The sequence below is a fragment of the Pterocles gutturalis genome, unplaced genomic scaffold, assembly GCF_000699245.1.
Source record: "Pterocles gutturalis isolate BGI_N339 unplaced genomic scaffold, ASM69924v1 scaffold4229, whole genome shotgun sequence".
NCBI lineage: Eukaryota > Metazoa > Chordata > Aves > Pterocliformes > Pteroclidae > Pterocles > Pterocles gutturalis.
The window spans coordinates 142,190-159,113 of record NW_010133093.1 but is presented as its reverse complement, the minus strand read 5'-3'; the positions used below and the strand labels follow the sequence as shown (position 1 = coordinate 159,113).

General features: G+C 40.5%; 1 protein-coding gene across 1 annotated transcript in view; it reads right to left on the bottom strand.

Annotated features, from left to right (window-relative positions):
- Positions 1 to 15,792: 15,792 nt before the first annotated feature.
- PDZRN3 (PDZ domain containing ring finger 3) overlaps positions 15,793 to 16,924 on the bottom strand; it is a 33,115-nt gene continuing 31,983 nt past the window's right edge. The window contains exon 9 of the mRNA XM_010081082.1: positions 15,793 to 16,924. This exon is cut by the window's right edge and continues 1,279 nt beyond it. Within this exon, the coding sequence (XP_010079384.1) occupies positions 16,671 to 16,924 (254 nt within the window). The 3' untranslated portion in view covers positions 15,793 to 16,670.

Genomic DNA, 16,924 nt, shown 5'->3' with positions numbered 1-16,924 from the left:
TTTCCAAGCCAGAGGGGGTAAAAAAAAGAAAGGGCAAACAAAGAAACTCTTTAGATAAATGCTAATAAAAGTATTGAACTTCTTCTAGTACCTTCATGCAAGCATCAGCACTTGTGTCAGGTCCAAAGAGAAATGATTCATATTTGTCTTTTAGGAGGCCAAATTGTGGAGTTCTTTGATCAAAATAGCTGTATCAGTGCTGTCAGGCTTTTCCAGGTGCTCTGAGAATCCTGCGAGGGCAGCGAGCAGACGGTGTGAGTGACATTTGCTTCTTGAGGGAGGGGTAATGTTGAAAACCTGCATGTTGTGGGTGGTGAGCTTGCCACTTTCTAAATAGCATGCAAATAATTGCAACACTGAATTTTAGATTTGTACATCATCTTTTGCAGATATGTATCCCCAGATGATTACTGTACATTATACAAAACTGGTTCAGCTGTTGTTGTGATGCTACAGGAGAGTTTTACTTTGACAGGCTTTTGAAAGCATATTTCAAAGCTCTGAATTTATTATTCTATAACTACTCTACTCAAGGACTGTATATGCACTTTTCCTGAAGTTGTTTTGTATAAATCCTTCAGCTATTGCTTAAACAGCAGTGTGTCTTAGTGACTGTCCTTCAGTGGCTATCGGAGGAATCACTGTACTTCAGATTTATGTTTTAAAATGTTCTTTAGCACAAGTTACAATCACAAATATACAGAGGAAAAGCAACTGTAGCAAGCTGTGTATTTCTCTATTTTTAAAACGGGCACTCAGACCTCCAAAAGAAGAAAAGGCATCCCAAATTAAAATGATGCCTGCCAAAACTAGCATTAGTGGTAACATAAGAAAGCTGACATGACTGGGATTAGTATCACTGTGATTAAGAATGCAGTTAGGAGTAGTGTACAGTGGGGATTCTAGAGTGGCAGTGCCAGAGTACATGCTATTCACCTGAAAAACTTATAATGCACATGAGATATAAAGAAAAACAGATTTACAGCATGTAGTAGCATAGGTATGACAAGCCTGTCGAGATACTGTTTTAGCAGTCAAAGCTTATTAAAAGCAGTCTGAAAGAAACTGCTTGGGAAGTGCAAACCATTGTCCTTTTTCTCAGCTGAACATTTCCTTTCTGGCCTTTAACATGCAAGATGGATCATGGGCCATGGAAAATCTTTTGAAAGAGTCTTCTACGCATCTTATATTTCCTGTGTATTTGTCTCCTAGGATGTAGCTCAAAATTTTCACAGATTTTCTGTTTAAAATATTTTGTCTGTTTAATGGTGTTGCCCACTCACTACGCTGGATCAGATCTCTCTGAAATGTGACCTTCTACTCATGCCAGATCCTGCATGTTGTGGCAGCATCCTGTGCTTTGTTTGAGCTCATCTTTGTGGCAAGGATCAAACAAAGTTGTATTTTTTTTTCCCTGAATATTTTTCCATTTGGCTTATGATCAAAAACCTGAAGATGTTCATATCTGTAGGTGCTGATTGCTTGTTTCTATTTTAGCTCCTGTAGGAACAAAGGACTAGGCGGTGCCTCCTGGGTCAGTGAGACCAGCCCTCTACACTGCAGCTAACATATCATGTATAAGTCAGGCTTTATTTGCTTGTGTTTTTCCTCTAAATTTAATTGCTGGTAGCAGAGTAATATCACTCTGTGTTTTATTTTCAGGAAAACAAAGGGCAGCTCCATCTTTGCTAAATTTGCAAACACTTAAAGAAAATCCATTTATCTCCAGACACCAGCTTTCTGGAGTCCCTTAATTTATAGGACTGTCCATTAAATGGCTGATTAGCTTTGTATCCTTTATATGTGCTTCAAGAGTAGCAGTCTCTTTAAAGTTTGCAGAGATTTGTGTTTGCCTGCTATTATCCTTAGTACTTCACTTGATTGTTTTAATATACCATCTTTCTTGTTCACTTCATTTATTTCCAGGCTAACCATATCACATGTTCAAGGATTTGTTAGAGTGTTGAAATTATATAAAAATTACCGTATGCTTGATTTATTTATATAAGGAAGGAAACTGCTTAATTTCCAGCTTTTAAAATCCTCCTCTTCTCTTCCTCAGAAGCCACCCTCTCTCCTGTCCCAATCTGCAATTTCTTCCCTCTCAGGAGATGGAGTGTGGCACACTGGTGAGGGTATTGGGTTTATCCTTGTAGGTCCTCTAAAATGTTCAACAAAGCCACAGTGATCCTGAAATGGACAGAGTTGAGGAGGTAGGCGTGCATGTGTCACCTTCTATTACAGTGAGCTCTCCAGAGAAGACTGAGAGACTTTTGTACTTGAATAAGTCATTTAGCTATGGGGCTATGACCCAAGACTGAGTTTCTCACAAGAGGGAACTCTTGCGGTCTGTCCATTTGCTATCTGGTAAGCAGCCTCAGTTTCTCATAAATGAAGAAAAAACCTTCCTCTCTTTCCAGAAGTATCTGTTGGACCTGCTCAGTTCTTCTGAAAGGAGCGTAACACCAAATTGTGGACAAACATGACAAATAGTTACTGTATGTCACTGAGCTAGCAACATGCGTCTTTGAGAGGCTGCCTGTTTGCGTCACCGATGCCTTTGTGATCTGGTGTATTGCACAAATAGAGAAAGATGTTTTAGCCCATGATTGGTAGACGGTGGTGCAGCAACACAGTTGCTGTATACACAACGCCAAATAAAATTAAAGGAATTTTGGATCAAAGTAACTGTTTGTCAGGACACAGAACTATGTCTCTGTTAATGTCCCTACTACCTTCAAAACTAGGAGGTATTGGACAAAAATATATTTCATGGGCTTGAGTGTAACACTCAGGTTTGTTACCCTAAAGCCACAGAGAAATCCCACTGCCTGTTGGTCATCTTTTCCACTAGAAAAGCAATTTGCAAGACTTTAGACTTGTGTTGCTGCCCGTTGCTGGTACTGGAACAAGGCAGTGGTCTTTATGGAAAGCTTTCATTGAAGGAATTCTGGAATCATTCAACCTTTGCAAAGACAAAATTCAGTGATACGCTATTCTCTAGTGTAAAGAGTGTACATACAGAACTGTATAAGCAAGTAGGATTGTCTTCAGCTAAGGACTCTCCACCTTTCTTATGTCCCAAAGAGGTTGGGACATGGATGCTCATGGTGATCTTGGCTGGCCTGACTCACTGTAAAGGAGTCTTGAATCCCGAATGTCTTTCATCACTAGATTAAATTGCCTTTCCATTCTAGGGGGGTGGGGTGGTGGAATATGGTGTGGTGCAGCAATTGTTTTTGTTTGTTTTTAATAACTAGCTTTAAGGCAATAACAGGCAGGCAGTGTCAGCCTGATGTATTCTGGTTTGATTTCAAGCATTACACAAGGGAACAGACTATTTCCACATCTCCCCCTAGAGCTCTTTAGCAACAACAGCAGCAATAATAATAACAATCCAGGTTATTAAAAAAAGAAAAGAAAGAAGAAAACATCACAATAGTTCCCTTAAGGAGTAGCACAAAGCCATGGTGAAGGTCCACAGGACTGGGCATCTTTGCTCCCAGTTTAAGAATGTTGCATGTAAAATAACAACATACAACAGTATTGTACAACGAGCATTTCTGATGTTCAGGAGAAATAGGTTTTCTTTCAGATGAGGAAAAATACTAGGCTTTTCACTGAAAAGGTTGTCTACTCAACCCTTGCTTGTATAGGAAAAATAATCTTTGCCTGAGCTCGTTAGAACAAGTGTTGAGAGAACTTGTGGAATTGCAGTGAGTCAGGCCAATGCCCAGGGTGGCCGCCTGGAAAAAGCAGTGAGCTATGCTGTGGGGGCTGGGTAAGTCTAACCCGAAGTGATGGGCTCAGAAGCTTGAGAAAGAGGAATGGCAAATGTCAAGTGAGGGAAGAGCTGATGCCTTTTTTAATGGGAGAAGGGTCAGTGGGCTGGCAGGAGAACTGATGAACTGCCAGTATAATACGCTGCGTGTAACACTGATGCCATGGACTGTATTTTAAGAGCACAGTGTCTGTCCCCAGGAAATGGCACAGACTTACCTTTTTGCTGAATGAGTCTCAGACTTGCCATCTTATATAGCTTTAGTTAGATCTTTTCTGTATTTTTTTTTAATCTAAAATGATTAAAAAGAGAACCTGTAGGCCCTTTTGTGTTGGAAATCTCAAGAAGACAGGGTGTTGGATTTTCTGGGGGGGTTATCTGGTGTTGTGTTTGTATGGAGCAAAAGACAGGAGGTTAAGAGAGGAGTTCAGGAGAAGGGGAGCAGTGCTGGAGGGAAGAATTGTGCAAATCTTTTGTGCTTTCTCAGCATAGGTTTGTATGAACGTTTCATCAGAGCAGAAATAGTAGAAATGAAACTTCTCTCTTATCAGATTGGAAGAGGGTGGTAGCATTACAGAAATGTTAAGAGTGTGTGACCTTATTTTTTCCATTCGGAACCAGATGTGGGGATAAGGCTTGTCCTAGAGAAACGTAATCCTCTGTGTAGCTAGGTGGAAAGAGAGGGAAAAGATGGTATTACAGTGGATGGAGCCAGGTGCAGAGCCATTATCTTCTAGATTGTGGAAGACATGGAAATTTCTTTTGACGAACTTTTAAGCTGTCATCTGCATCCTTGGTGCAAAACGTATTTTTGCATCACTAGTTATGATGAATTGCACTAATTGCAAAGTTTTTGCATTGGTTTGTCTGTGTTGACTTTCTCTCCTCAAATTTTTTGAGGCAATAGCTACCTAAGAGTTAAAAAGAAACCTTGTTTTGCAGTGAATACATGGTGGGTCTGGCTGCACTGTGAGCTGAGAATTATGCTAATGGAAAGGATGTAAAAAACAAATTTGAAGTGTATGCATTAGTAAGCATGGTCATTGTTTAATTAGCGCTTTAACATGTGCATTGTGGTATGATTCAAAGGCCCTAAAAGATCTCTCTGACTGCATTTCCCCTGCTAGGCATTTTGCCTTACATGAAAATGTTCCAGAAATGCAGGTTCCGCCTAAAATAGCCAATGTAATTTTTCAGATTGAGAGAAGGAAAAAAAGAAATCCGTTTCTTGTTTTAACCTTCTCCTTGTTCTTCAAAACAAGGCATTAATCAATGACAATGGAAACTGCTGCTCTTAGGGCTGTCAATGTTTATGGCTTTGAGTTTAATAACAAGGACATAAATATATACTTTTCATTACATTTTTGCTGTTATTTGGTCATCATCCACAAAATCTGATATTATCATAACTCTTTGGTTGAAGGTATTAAAGGTATGGTTTGTAGCTCATACTGGCACGAAGCAGATAGAGAGCCATAAAAGTAAAAAAACCTCATAGATTGAGATTCAACTATTAGACAGTATTGGCCATTTTCTTGCTATTCACATAACAGCAATCCTAATCTTGGTAGATAGTATTTGTAACCTTCCTTCGTTATCCTGCACCCCCCGTACCCCCCAATTTCTCCTCTTCAACTTAAGCTTAAGTCATGTTTCCATTGCAAGTGCAGGATGATACTTGGCTTGTTTTGGACAAGGACTACTAAGCAAAGAAAGCCTGCTTTTGACTTTGAACAAGAAGCAACCTGAACAAAAGCAGGAACCTGATCAGGTTTTAAAGAAGAGATGACCAGAAGCTGTGCTTGCAATTGGCTATTATGGTGCCCGCTCCAGCTCTGGGCTGGGATAGTAAAGCTCCCCTGGCTCACTTATTTAGCAGGACAATGGAAAAATCTTTGCAGGGAAGCTTTCTGCCTTTCTACATTCAGCTCTGTCTGGGAAATTCCACCAGTGGGGCCCGACTCATGAGCTGTTTAACTTCATTGCCAGGACTCTTTGCTGTCAATACTTTGGCCTGTTTACAAGTGAGTGGGTAGAAAGACAATGAACTAATAGAACTAGTTTACCAATTAAAGGTGGCCAATGACAAAATAAAGCCTCGGTTGAGACTTGCCAGGATAGGAATGATCGGAGATGATGAGTTCATGGGTATAAATCATTCATCTTCTGGCAGAAGATGCCCAGCTTTGTTCAGCTATGGCTTGAAATTACTAGGAAGAAATTCTAGATCAAATTCTGATCTGATTTTAACTATGACAATTCTTGTGGTGTTGCTAGGCTCTGATAGGATATGTCCTAATCTCTCTACCATGGTGGGAAGAATCCTTATTCATGGGCCTGATCAAAAATCTACTAATTTAAGTGAGTTTTGAACTCCTAGCCTTTTCACACTCTATATCAGTTTAAATTTCTGTTTACCCACTGTACTTAAGAATATAAATTTACAAAAAGTACCAATGCTCTTTCATCTAGCCCCCTTCAGAACAGATTCAGCTGTTAGCAGAGACTTACTTTTGCTGGGTTTTCCCAGCTTTCTGCAAATAATCCAGGCTTATCTGTAAATAGCCTAATTCTGTGTCAGAGCATTTTAAGATTTATTTTAGTCTCTGAAATTTCATATGACTATCAAAATAAAACATCCTTTAAAAAAGTCTTTATACAAATCTAATTGTATTCCTTTCCAAAGAAGTAGCACATTTAGCAGTTTCGGAACAAGTTTGATTTATATTTCAAGTAAGGTGTTATTCTCTGTGAACTGCTAAATGCTTGCAGGATCCTACTTCAGAGAGGAACCAGAAGTCAATGAGTTTCCCGCCTCCCCTTCTAGCAGTGCACTTGCTGCTTAGTCATCGGAACGGATACCTTAAGACTCTCTCTGACTATGGGGCCCTTCCTGTATTTGTCCTATCTGCATATGTCATCATGGTGCAACGGCTTCATCCTGGGTCAAACCTGAAGTCCATAACACAGTCCTTTCTCTCTAATTGTGCTGTATAGCAGATGCTTCTGAAAAGCATATACAAACCTGTGCTGTTGCCTGGGTGGGCCCTTACAAGTTCTGGCAGTTAATAGTTTGGGAACTTCCTGAGCTGGCAGGTCTGTCTCCTTCTCACAGTATTCTGTTCATTTAGCCTTGCATTGTAATTCCGAAGTAATGAATATCATCTGGGTGCATCAACCATTCAGCAATATTCGGTTTTTATTTGTCAAAACCTTTATCTCTTTTTACTTCCTTTTTTATTTCAATTTTTATCTCACTGTCTTGGTAGCCCAACAACACTCATGCTCTTCTTTATCATCTCATTACTGAACTCTTCTGCTACTGCCTTTCCCTGGACTTCATCAAATGTGTATTGTAAGCAAACAAAAATTGCTGTGATGTAGTGAACAATGGCTGTGACTTTAGGAAGATGTGAGAGTAGAGGCTGAATACTTCACCTTCTTTTCTACTAACTGCTCTCTGAAACTTGTTAGGTTCCTGCGCAGTGGTGGGTGAGAATTGGCACTCTGAGTTCAGAACTGGGGAAGTGTATTTACCTGTATCTGTATCGTGTACTGAAGTGAAGAGCATTTTTCAATGAAATATTCTTCTGCTGTAAAATGCTTATTCTTCCAAACTGAAACTTTAGGCAGGGGGTGGGGAGGTGAGGCTGTCTTTACCTTTCACTCTGAATGTTTTAAATTCAGGAAGGATTTCCTCGCTGAAGGGAGATGGTGAGAACTACCTGTTGTTTAGTCTGGGAAGGCTCAGATCTGAAACTCAGGTTCTGAGTGAGGCACCCTAGGCATATGCTACAGTCAGTACTCTGCAGTTTGGCTTCAGTACACAAGGTGAAATGTTATTTGGGAGGAGAGTGTGCTGTGGCCCTATGGAGAGGGGGCTTGCTTAGGATACAGATCTGACTTAAATCCTTGCTCAGCCAAGTTTTGTCCATTGTGGTGTCTGGGCTTTGTCTTGAGAAGCAAAGCAAGTTCCCCTGTATCAGGTTTTTTGTGTGAAACAGTAACTGTTCCTAGATTGCCCTGATGGCTGCAGCCACCCTGTGAGGCAGGCAGGATGTTCTGTTTGTGGCTGTTCTTGTGCACGGGTGTGCGTGCATGTGTGCGCACTTCCATTCAGGTACCCTTCCCAGCTTCAGTGACTGAGTCATGTCGTCCTCCATCTCTTATCTTAACCTCAGCCTATTTTTCATCCCATTAGATGAGAGCTTTACATAGAGCAAAACCAGAGCTGTAACTGGATTCACCCAATCTGAGGGGTCCTCAGGACCATGGTGTGATACCCAGCTGCTGGAGAGAAGCTCTTCCTGCTGCTGCGCTTTGGCATCTGTTCTTTTCCTGTTCTTACCAATGGTGTTGCTGCAGAATTTGTATTTCAATACCACACAGAGGACAACATTTGCTTTGAAAGAGACTAGAAATGTCTCAGAAGAAAGATGAAACATCTCATGTGTGTCCTGGTACATGCGGTGATATGTGTGGGGGCCTGATGTGTCAGCAGTTCCCTTCTCCTTGCTCCTCTCTTAAATTCCTAAGAAGTCAGTGGAATGATGGAACCTGTTGTGGCTTTGTGAATAACCCACTGTAGTGTTGCTATATGCCTGGTGGCCTATGTGAGTACGGGCCTTTGTGTCAACGTTTAAACAAGCATACTTCTGTGGCCGTGTGTGTGAAGAGGTTTGGTTGTGCAGGGAGGAGTGACTGGAGCACTGCGATTGTTGGCTGAATGAGAAGCCTACAGATGCTTTATTTAATGCTGGTGTTTTTTTAGCTGGTCACCTCCTGTCCTGGCTGAATTCCTCTTGACATCTGACCACGAGTTGACAGTCCTGAAAATTTACCCTTCTGCAGTGAGACCTCCCACAAGACTGCCACTCCTGAGAGAGGACAAACTTCAGATTGGCTGGAGACAAGGAAGAATCGCAAGCTAAAATATAGAGCCTGTGAAAGGCTTGCAGTTGCTGCCTTCTGTAATGTTCTCTTTTCACTTTTGGTGCTATTTCTAATCCATTTTATTTTATTTTTTTTTTTAGCACCTTTTCAGGTGAGTGATATGCTTGGTCGCTGACCAAAACATAAGTTGTGTTCCTGTTTGTTGTTAACAAAAGATTGTTGTTACCTGAACTGATCAACCAGAAAGTGAGAGAGGAGTGAGAAATGTTTGAGGGGCTGGTAGAATAGTCAAAGTAAAAAGGAGAATATTATGAAGGGACTTTGTGCGGCTCCATTGCTACTGTTTGTGGGTTGGCACATGGGTAACCTCAGTCTGAAGCAGGTTTCCTCCTGCAGTAGAGAGGACAAAAATCTGAACAATGTTTTTCACAGAATCACAGTTTTTAAGGCAACCTCATTGCTTCAGATGTTGGTGATGACTTGAGGTTTAAAGCTGCACTGGGAGTTTACAAGCCCTTTGGCAGGCACTTGTTATTTAGCAGAATTACTGCATTTTGGGCTTGTGTGCCCCTGCTGCCGGCACTAATCTCCATGTTAGGAGACAAACTACCAGCTGTGCCTGGTCCTATTTGTACTACTGTAGCCACATGGATGTTCATCCATTCAATTTGGAAATATTTCTCTGCATTCATCAGCAGACGTATGCAGGCAACTGAAATTGCCACGTTTATTCTCACTTAGTTTTGAAAACGACAGATGCTACATTACTGTAAAACATGGTAAGAGGGTTTTCTAGCTTTGGTTTTGTTTCTCTTCTGTGTTTGTTTGATATATAAGCTATTAATGCTGATGAGTGAAGCTACTTTTCTTCAGCAAGATCTGCTCCTTCTCCCATACAGTCAAGCAAAGCTTCCACTGGGGGAACTGGTGCCATTTATGCTTAGGCAAAGGACACAGCAACTGTACTGAGGCTCAGGAAGGTGAAGAGTTGGCATGTGTGTGACTCCCAAATACAAGCGGATGTGTTATGCGGTGGTTATTACTTTTTCTTAATAATGTGACTTTTCCACCAGCCTGAATAATTCAAAGGAACAATACTGTTGTGTGCACGCCTGAAGGTGCAGAACCCTCTCTGTCCTCTGGGCGTGTGGCATGTGTGCTGCTTCCAGTGCAGATATTTTAAGGGGAGAAATACAAAGCTGTCTGTCAAGTGTTGTGTGTCAAATGCAAGCCTTGCACAGCTGCTTCTCTTCTCGTGCCTGACCACACTTAGGGCTGCGCTATGCAGTTTTGCAGCACGATGCTAGAGCCTTGTTCCCCCTCCTTGTCCTCGTGAACCAGCAGTGCGTGGAGCTTGGGGTCGCTGATGGGGACAGGCACTGTGCTGCTTACTGGGGCTCCAGAACCCAAAGGACTCTCTGTTGATACAGGCACTGCCCTGTTCCACACCCCAGGGGCCACTTAAGTCACCCTTCTAAAACCCGAGACCCTGCTGTTTGCATAGGAAAGCTGGTACTTAGGGTCCTTGATGAAAAGCCTTGTAGGACTGGGACACGAAGGGCATGCTGTAGTGTCTGTCAGAAAACGCTTATGGAGAAGAGATGTAGAGCCTGTGTTGAGACCCTCTTTAGTGTCTGCTTCATTGCACCTTTGAGCTTTGCTTTCAATCTGCATTCTGTGGCACCTAATTTGTTTATATTGTGTTTAGAAATCCTTGATAATGTGTTTGAGTGGTGGATGGGGCTAAATGATCGACAGAGATCCCTTCCAGCCACAATTATTCTGTAATACAGGTGCACAGAGAGATGCCTACAAAGACTTCTAGAAAGAATAAATAAAGCAAAGAGTTTTAGCGGCATTGAGAAATCCTGACACAGGAAAAAGCTGTGTCGTTGCATACCTAGCAAGGGCCAGTCTTTCCTTACTAGAGGTTGTTTTTGGTGTCTTTTGGAATGGGAATACTGAAAAAGGCTCATCAGTTTATTGCCAAACAACCATGTAGTGCTTGCCTCTGCCTTGAGTTCAGTTTGTGGAGAGAAGCCTGTGGAGTTTCTTTGAATGAGAATTGAAATGCAGTAGAGCAGAAAAGCGTTTTTCTGGAATAGCTTTGTAAAATTGGCTTTTTTTTTTGTTCCATTTGGCATCTGTGCTTGCTGGAACTTATGGCATAACTGAGTTGTGTTTCTCATGGAAATTATTTCTGCTTACTTGCTGCTCTTATTTTGTCTTTTGATACCTTGAGCCCTAAGGACTAGTAAGTGTTGGATGCTTGCATTTAACTGGAGCTAAGCAGAAATTTGACAAACCTTGGGTGCCTTCAATCTGCAGCCTTTTGATTTACTTTTATTAAACAATTATAGCTGGATTTGCCTTTTCGGGAGTCTTTGGTGGTATTCTAAGCTAACAAAGCCCAGCTAAGCTGAAGGATGGATTATCACAAATCAAAGCTAGCTCTCCTAATAGGGACAATGGAATCCTGGCCGGTCTGAGCCTCGCTGTGACACCTGGGAGGCCCACACTCCAATATGATAAAGTATTTTCTTTGAGAGAAGGTCAGCAAAAGTTCACTTTTACAGAGGAGTTGTTCTTCTCAGTTAATGGGGCTCCCTGTTGCATGGTCCTGCAGTTGCTTAACATAAAAAGGATGAATTGTCAAATAAATTACCTTTAAAGTTCTTCTCTGGCAAACTAAAAAGACAGACCAATGCGTTCTCTCCTGTCCAGGCTGAGTGGTCCATGACACAGCCACCCAAGCTATTGTGCCCTTTTGCACTTATGCATTTTGATTTTGACACCTTGGTTCTGGGCAAATTCTGTTCTTTAGAGTTGTTATTTTACAATAGAATCTCCTACCTGGGTTTCAGAGCAAGCAATTTGATCTTTTTTTGCCCTGTAAAAGAAGACATTTCCAGTCCTTAAGGGATTTTTCTAGTCCCAACAGAGCAGATTTATAATTTAACATGGAATATGTGCTTATCATATCACATATGAGATGGACTAGGTCCTTTTTGGCCCTTAAGAACTAAACACAAAATCAAAACATACAAGCAGAGTCAGACTTGGCTTTTTTTGGTGTTACGTATGTAATTTCCTGCATATGTCATTGATCCCTAGTCATAGCTGGGCCCAGACCCAAGTGAAAAACTCTGGGGATTTATTCTTTCTGGTCCTTTTCTGACTTAGCTGACTCATTTTTCCCAAAAAGGGGAGAGATGGGAGTAAGGTGCGAGAAGAGCATGACCTAAGGGCAGTATTATCTGCTGGGAGAAATAAGTGTGGGCTGTTTGGGCTTGCTTTAACTTGATTTTTCATGTATACCTAGAGGTCCTTGAAGAAAACATTGGAGAAATGTAGTTAACTTTTAAAAATTACTTTGAATTTTGCATAGATGGAAAAAGCAAGAATATTAGCCCAGATTTTTGTTTGGGCTTTGACTCCAGCAGAGCTACACTGATTTTCGTAATATTGGCATTATATTTTTGCAAATTAAAACTCTAATTGGAGCATTGTTACCAGGTCATTATTTTCATTAATAATTGATTTGGTTAAATCTCTTCTAGGAAACATTCTCTGTCTCAGAAGATGACACAGTTTTTAATAGGAAATGGTAGTACTTTGTTCCTATTTTGGAACCATCATGTTGATGTACTATTTCTACACACATAGCTAGCTTTGATTTTTTGATAATCCATCCTTCAGCTTAGCTGGGCTTTGTTATCTTAGAAAACCACCACCAATTTAGGTAACAGAACTTGGATGAAGCTTTAATTCCTAACATTCAAAACTGGTGGATTGAATCCAGTAGAGTAGACATGTAGCTTTTCAATTCATTTTTTTTGTTTCGTTTTCTACCTAATTCTACCTAATTTTCTTCTGAGCAGTGCACAGTGAATTGTGAACCTGACCATTAGAGGGTTTGTGATCAGTCCTGCAACAAAAATAGTTGCATAATTTATTTTGCGGTATTAGCTCTGACGCAGATCTCCTGGAGCTTTCGGGGAGGGGGGAGGGGGTTACAGCTTGGGGTGGCAGCATGTTAGCAAGGCTGCAGGATGATTAATATTTCTTTTTTAAGCAGTGACCATTAGAAGGCACGTGGGAAGGTATGGTTAGCAGCAGAAAATCAAGTTCTGCTCCAATATGCAATGCTGTGATGCCCCTTTTCTTTGTATACTTCACTAGTATGGTTTAGGATAATTAACTATGTAAGTTAATGGCCTGTTTTCAAATCTTTTGAGATTCCCCGAGTTTTTCAGATCACATAAGTGGGCTTTGTGTAAGGCCTGTGTATTACAGCCCTCATGCTTGAGCTGTGATCCCCCTTTATTTTTTTTCAACGTATAATATATCCCACTGTCTTGACTACCACACATTTATCGGTCTCTCCAGTGGCCAATTTTGTGTTTCTGATGACATGAACTGGGAATGAGCAGCTTTCCCCACAGAAGCCTCTGAATCTAGTACTATTTAGTGTCATGACAGACACTTAGAGAAAAGGGGCATTAATTCTGCATATTTGCATTTGAACAGTGAAGACATCTTCATAAACCCTGTACAGCTGGGAAGCTATGCTTGTGCAAGAAAGCCACCACTCGTCCAGATTAACTCTGGCTGCAAGCTCACAGAAGCTGTTCTCTTGGAGAAATGAAGCTGCTGGAGTGAAACCCCAAGCAGAATCTTTGCTATTTTGTCGCATTAAAGAATTTACATTTAATAAAACCAGGGGCCTTGGGGTGGAGGTACAGCACCTGATGTGACAGTTTCTTACTTTTGGTTGAGTTTTCTCTCTAATTAGTTTATGTTCTAATAAATCCTTAATACAATGACTGATTGAAAAACAATTGAAAATAAAACAAAAAGAGGAGTTTAAATTGCTTATGGTTTGCTTTGTACGGCTTCCAGGCATTTGAGCAATTTAGCTAACAAGTATCCTGTAACCTATTTCCAAAGGCCACTAGAAGATAATTATATTTGGTTAATTTACATACTTTCAGTTTATAATCCTAATTAGTTCTCCAACTAGTAGTCCCTAGGCAATATGTAGTCTTACCTCATTTTATTTGCCATCCCTAATGTGCAAGTTCTCTTCTTTTAATTTACAAAAAAACACTGTTAGGTTTGGTTCAGGGCTTTCCCATTTCAGTGCACATCTAAACTGGGTGATTCCACGCTGATTTAAACCCTATTTGCAAATAAGTATTTCACACTTTTATACAACTGGGAGATGTTCTGCAATTTAGGGAAACTGACCCCAGTTTGACACAGAGCCTATTTTATTGCAAAGAAGCAGGTCAAATTCTGCACCAACCTGCCTCCAGGGTGTCCCACGGACATCTCTGATTTGCTTCAGGGGCATGTGTTGGTGTAGGATGTGGACTGAAGTGTTGGTCTGTAACTGTGTCGCACTGCTGCCATGGCAAAAGTCGGGATGGGCGTGGGGTGGTAGGAATGGATAATGGCTGGAGGAGAGCCTCTGGGGAGCTGTGCATGCAGGTGCTGTTAGAGCTCTGGTGAAACCTCTCGGGCTGCTTGGCGATTGCTTGTTCCCTGTCTGTGAATTTAGGCGCTCTCCCTGTGTACGTGCTATTCTGGGATCAGTTACCATCCAGGCTTGGGATTACACTCAGTAAAGTGGATGAGGAGGAAGGGAAAAGGAGGAAGATGGAAATGAAGATTTATACTTTTAGGTGAGCAACAGTCCCTTTAGCTCTTTTGAGGTTTGAATGAACTTTAAAAGCCACTTGGAATGAGCCTCCCCAATGGAAGGAGTACATTTCCCAGTGCTGATCCCTGCAGGACTCTGAGAAACTGGGGTTGAAGTTGAGTATCCAGCCAGGGCCAACCCACCACATTGAGTCAGCATCTTGCTGAGGGACAGGAACCTGTGCCCGGGCTGTGAGGATGGCTACTGCTCTGCAGGGGGTGCAGCAGCTGGTGGAGAGCGCTGGGTTTCAGGTGAGCCTGTAGTAAGACAAGACTTGCAGTCTCTGCTGTTGCATGGACGTTTCTTGCATGAGATGTCCTGCAGGCAACTAGAACAACAATTTCAGTTGTTATCTTTAAGCACTGGGGTATGTACTGTAATGCAATTTTTAAAAAAGCTGTTGGATGAATTATTTCCTCTTAGGCATCAAAGGCTGTTTTCTAGTCTGATTAATTGCGCTATAATGAGGTCAGGTTTGGACTAACATTATGGTAATTTCCGATGTTTCCTTGCAAGCAATAAATGGAACCAAAATCTCCCTTTTCAACAGTGCATTAAGTGCTTCAATATGGCAATGAAAAAGTGTGTGTGTGATAACTAAGAAGGGAAAAAGAAAATCTGCAGTTTATAAAGCTTTTGCCCGGATTTCCAGGATAACTGTTAGATTCTGTGAACTGATATTAGTTAATTAATCATAATACTAAAGGAGAGGTGATTTTTTTTAAGTGACCAAAATAGTAACAAGCTGAGAAGCTGTTAATTTTTTTTTTTCTCTGCATAGTTATGATGGAAGAGTCCAGAACAAAAATTTAGAAGGTTTTGGGAGCAAGTATTTTGTGGGGACAGAGGAAAAGGAAGAGGGGATCGAGAATCTGGGAGTTACTCATAATGAATCTACTTTACTTCATCCAGCAGACTATTCTGATTTATATTTGAATTCTTAATTAGAAATAGAAACCAAGAAAAACCTCTTTGACATCTATTTTTTTGTCTTTTTCCACCATCTCTCTTAATTTATATTTATTTGTTTTAATTTATATGCTTTAATTTATATATTGTCTGATTTTAATGCACACCCACATTGAAATTGGCATATACCAGTAAGAAACCAAGAAACGAAGCAAAACAGGAGAGTAGAAGTCCTATTTCTTTCTCACTTACAGGTCATCTTAAATGCCTTGTGAACTGAAGATATGCATTGCTTGATCCTACTCTTGGTATTCCTCCTGTTTTCCCCCTGCATCTTCCCTCCATCTCTCCTTCCCTCAAGAAAACTTCAATCCAAATTCTCCCCAAATTATCCCATGAGGTTTGATTCTGGTAGGCTGTCCAGGCATTCCTTTTACAGGAGCTACACAGGAGGAAAGAATACTCTGAGGTGAAACCAGAAGGCAGTCAAAAGAATTTAAAATAGTTTGAAATATAAAACAATAATTTATTTTACTTCGTTTTACTTGTTAACATTTGTAGCTAATGATGATTTCATGACACTGCTTTTATAATTCAATACATTCAAATCTATAAAGCAAACAGTTACTACCATGGGCTTTTCGAATTCCACAAACTGTCTTATATAAACAAATTAGCTGTACATGCACGTTTTTTCAATAGGTTGCAACATTTGCAAACATGCTTTAAAATCCTTTAAAGCTGCTGTATAGTGTATTTTGCTTCAGGCTTTTCAGATGAGACCTATATACTTTCTTCAGAAACCTTAAAAAGAAAAATGTTTAAATGTTGAGCATAACTCTAAAACCTGTTTGATAAATGTTAAATATTACAAGAGAATGACTCTAATTCTGAGTTTAAACCTTGAGCTAAATATTGTTAAATAGCACTCTGTGTAGAAGTGAACAACAGCAAAATAATATCACATAATATGGTTTCACAAAAATACATATGTGCAGTTGCTCTTGTGGGTTTTTTGCATTTTTTTTTTTTAGGTAAAGAAAAGCATGGGTACCTTTTAATATGAATATAGTTTAAGCAAATTACCTGTGTAAGTATGGTTAATACATGTCTGATATTAAACACTTCATGTAAAAGGTAACAAGTAAAAAAGTACAATCAGTATTCCAAAAAGCACTGCTAATATTGCCTTTGAAGAAGATGGGCGGCAAGGTTCCTCTCCACTTTATAATGGAGATCCTGGCACCCACAGTTGTAGAGTTCAGTATTTGAACTATAAACTTGATGACTGTATCTTATATACAAAAATCTTGCCACATTGAACGAGGCATTGATCTCTACCCCAATTGGTAGTGTTTTATGTACATAATTTAGTGGGGGCGATTATACAGTAGTCACTGACAGGAAGGAATTGTACACCCGTGTGCCGTCTGGTGACTTTGTTCCATGGGTTAGCAGTTCTTGGATTGTCATCCAATTGTCAAATATTTTTTTATTTCTTTTCTTCATCATTTTTTTGTGGCTCAGTTCAATGATATTCATCTCTTTCTTTTCTTCTGCACCCTGCTGTTCCTTTAAGCAATCTAACCTGCTCTGCATCATAAACTCGCGCCGCCTCCTCTGCTCCTTTGCCTTCA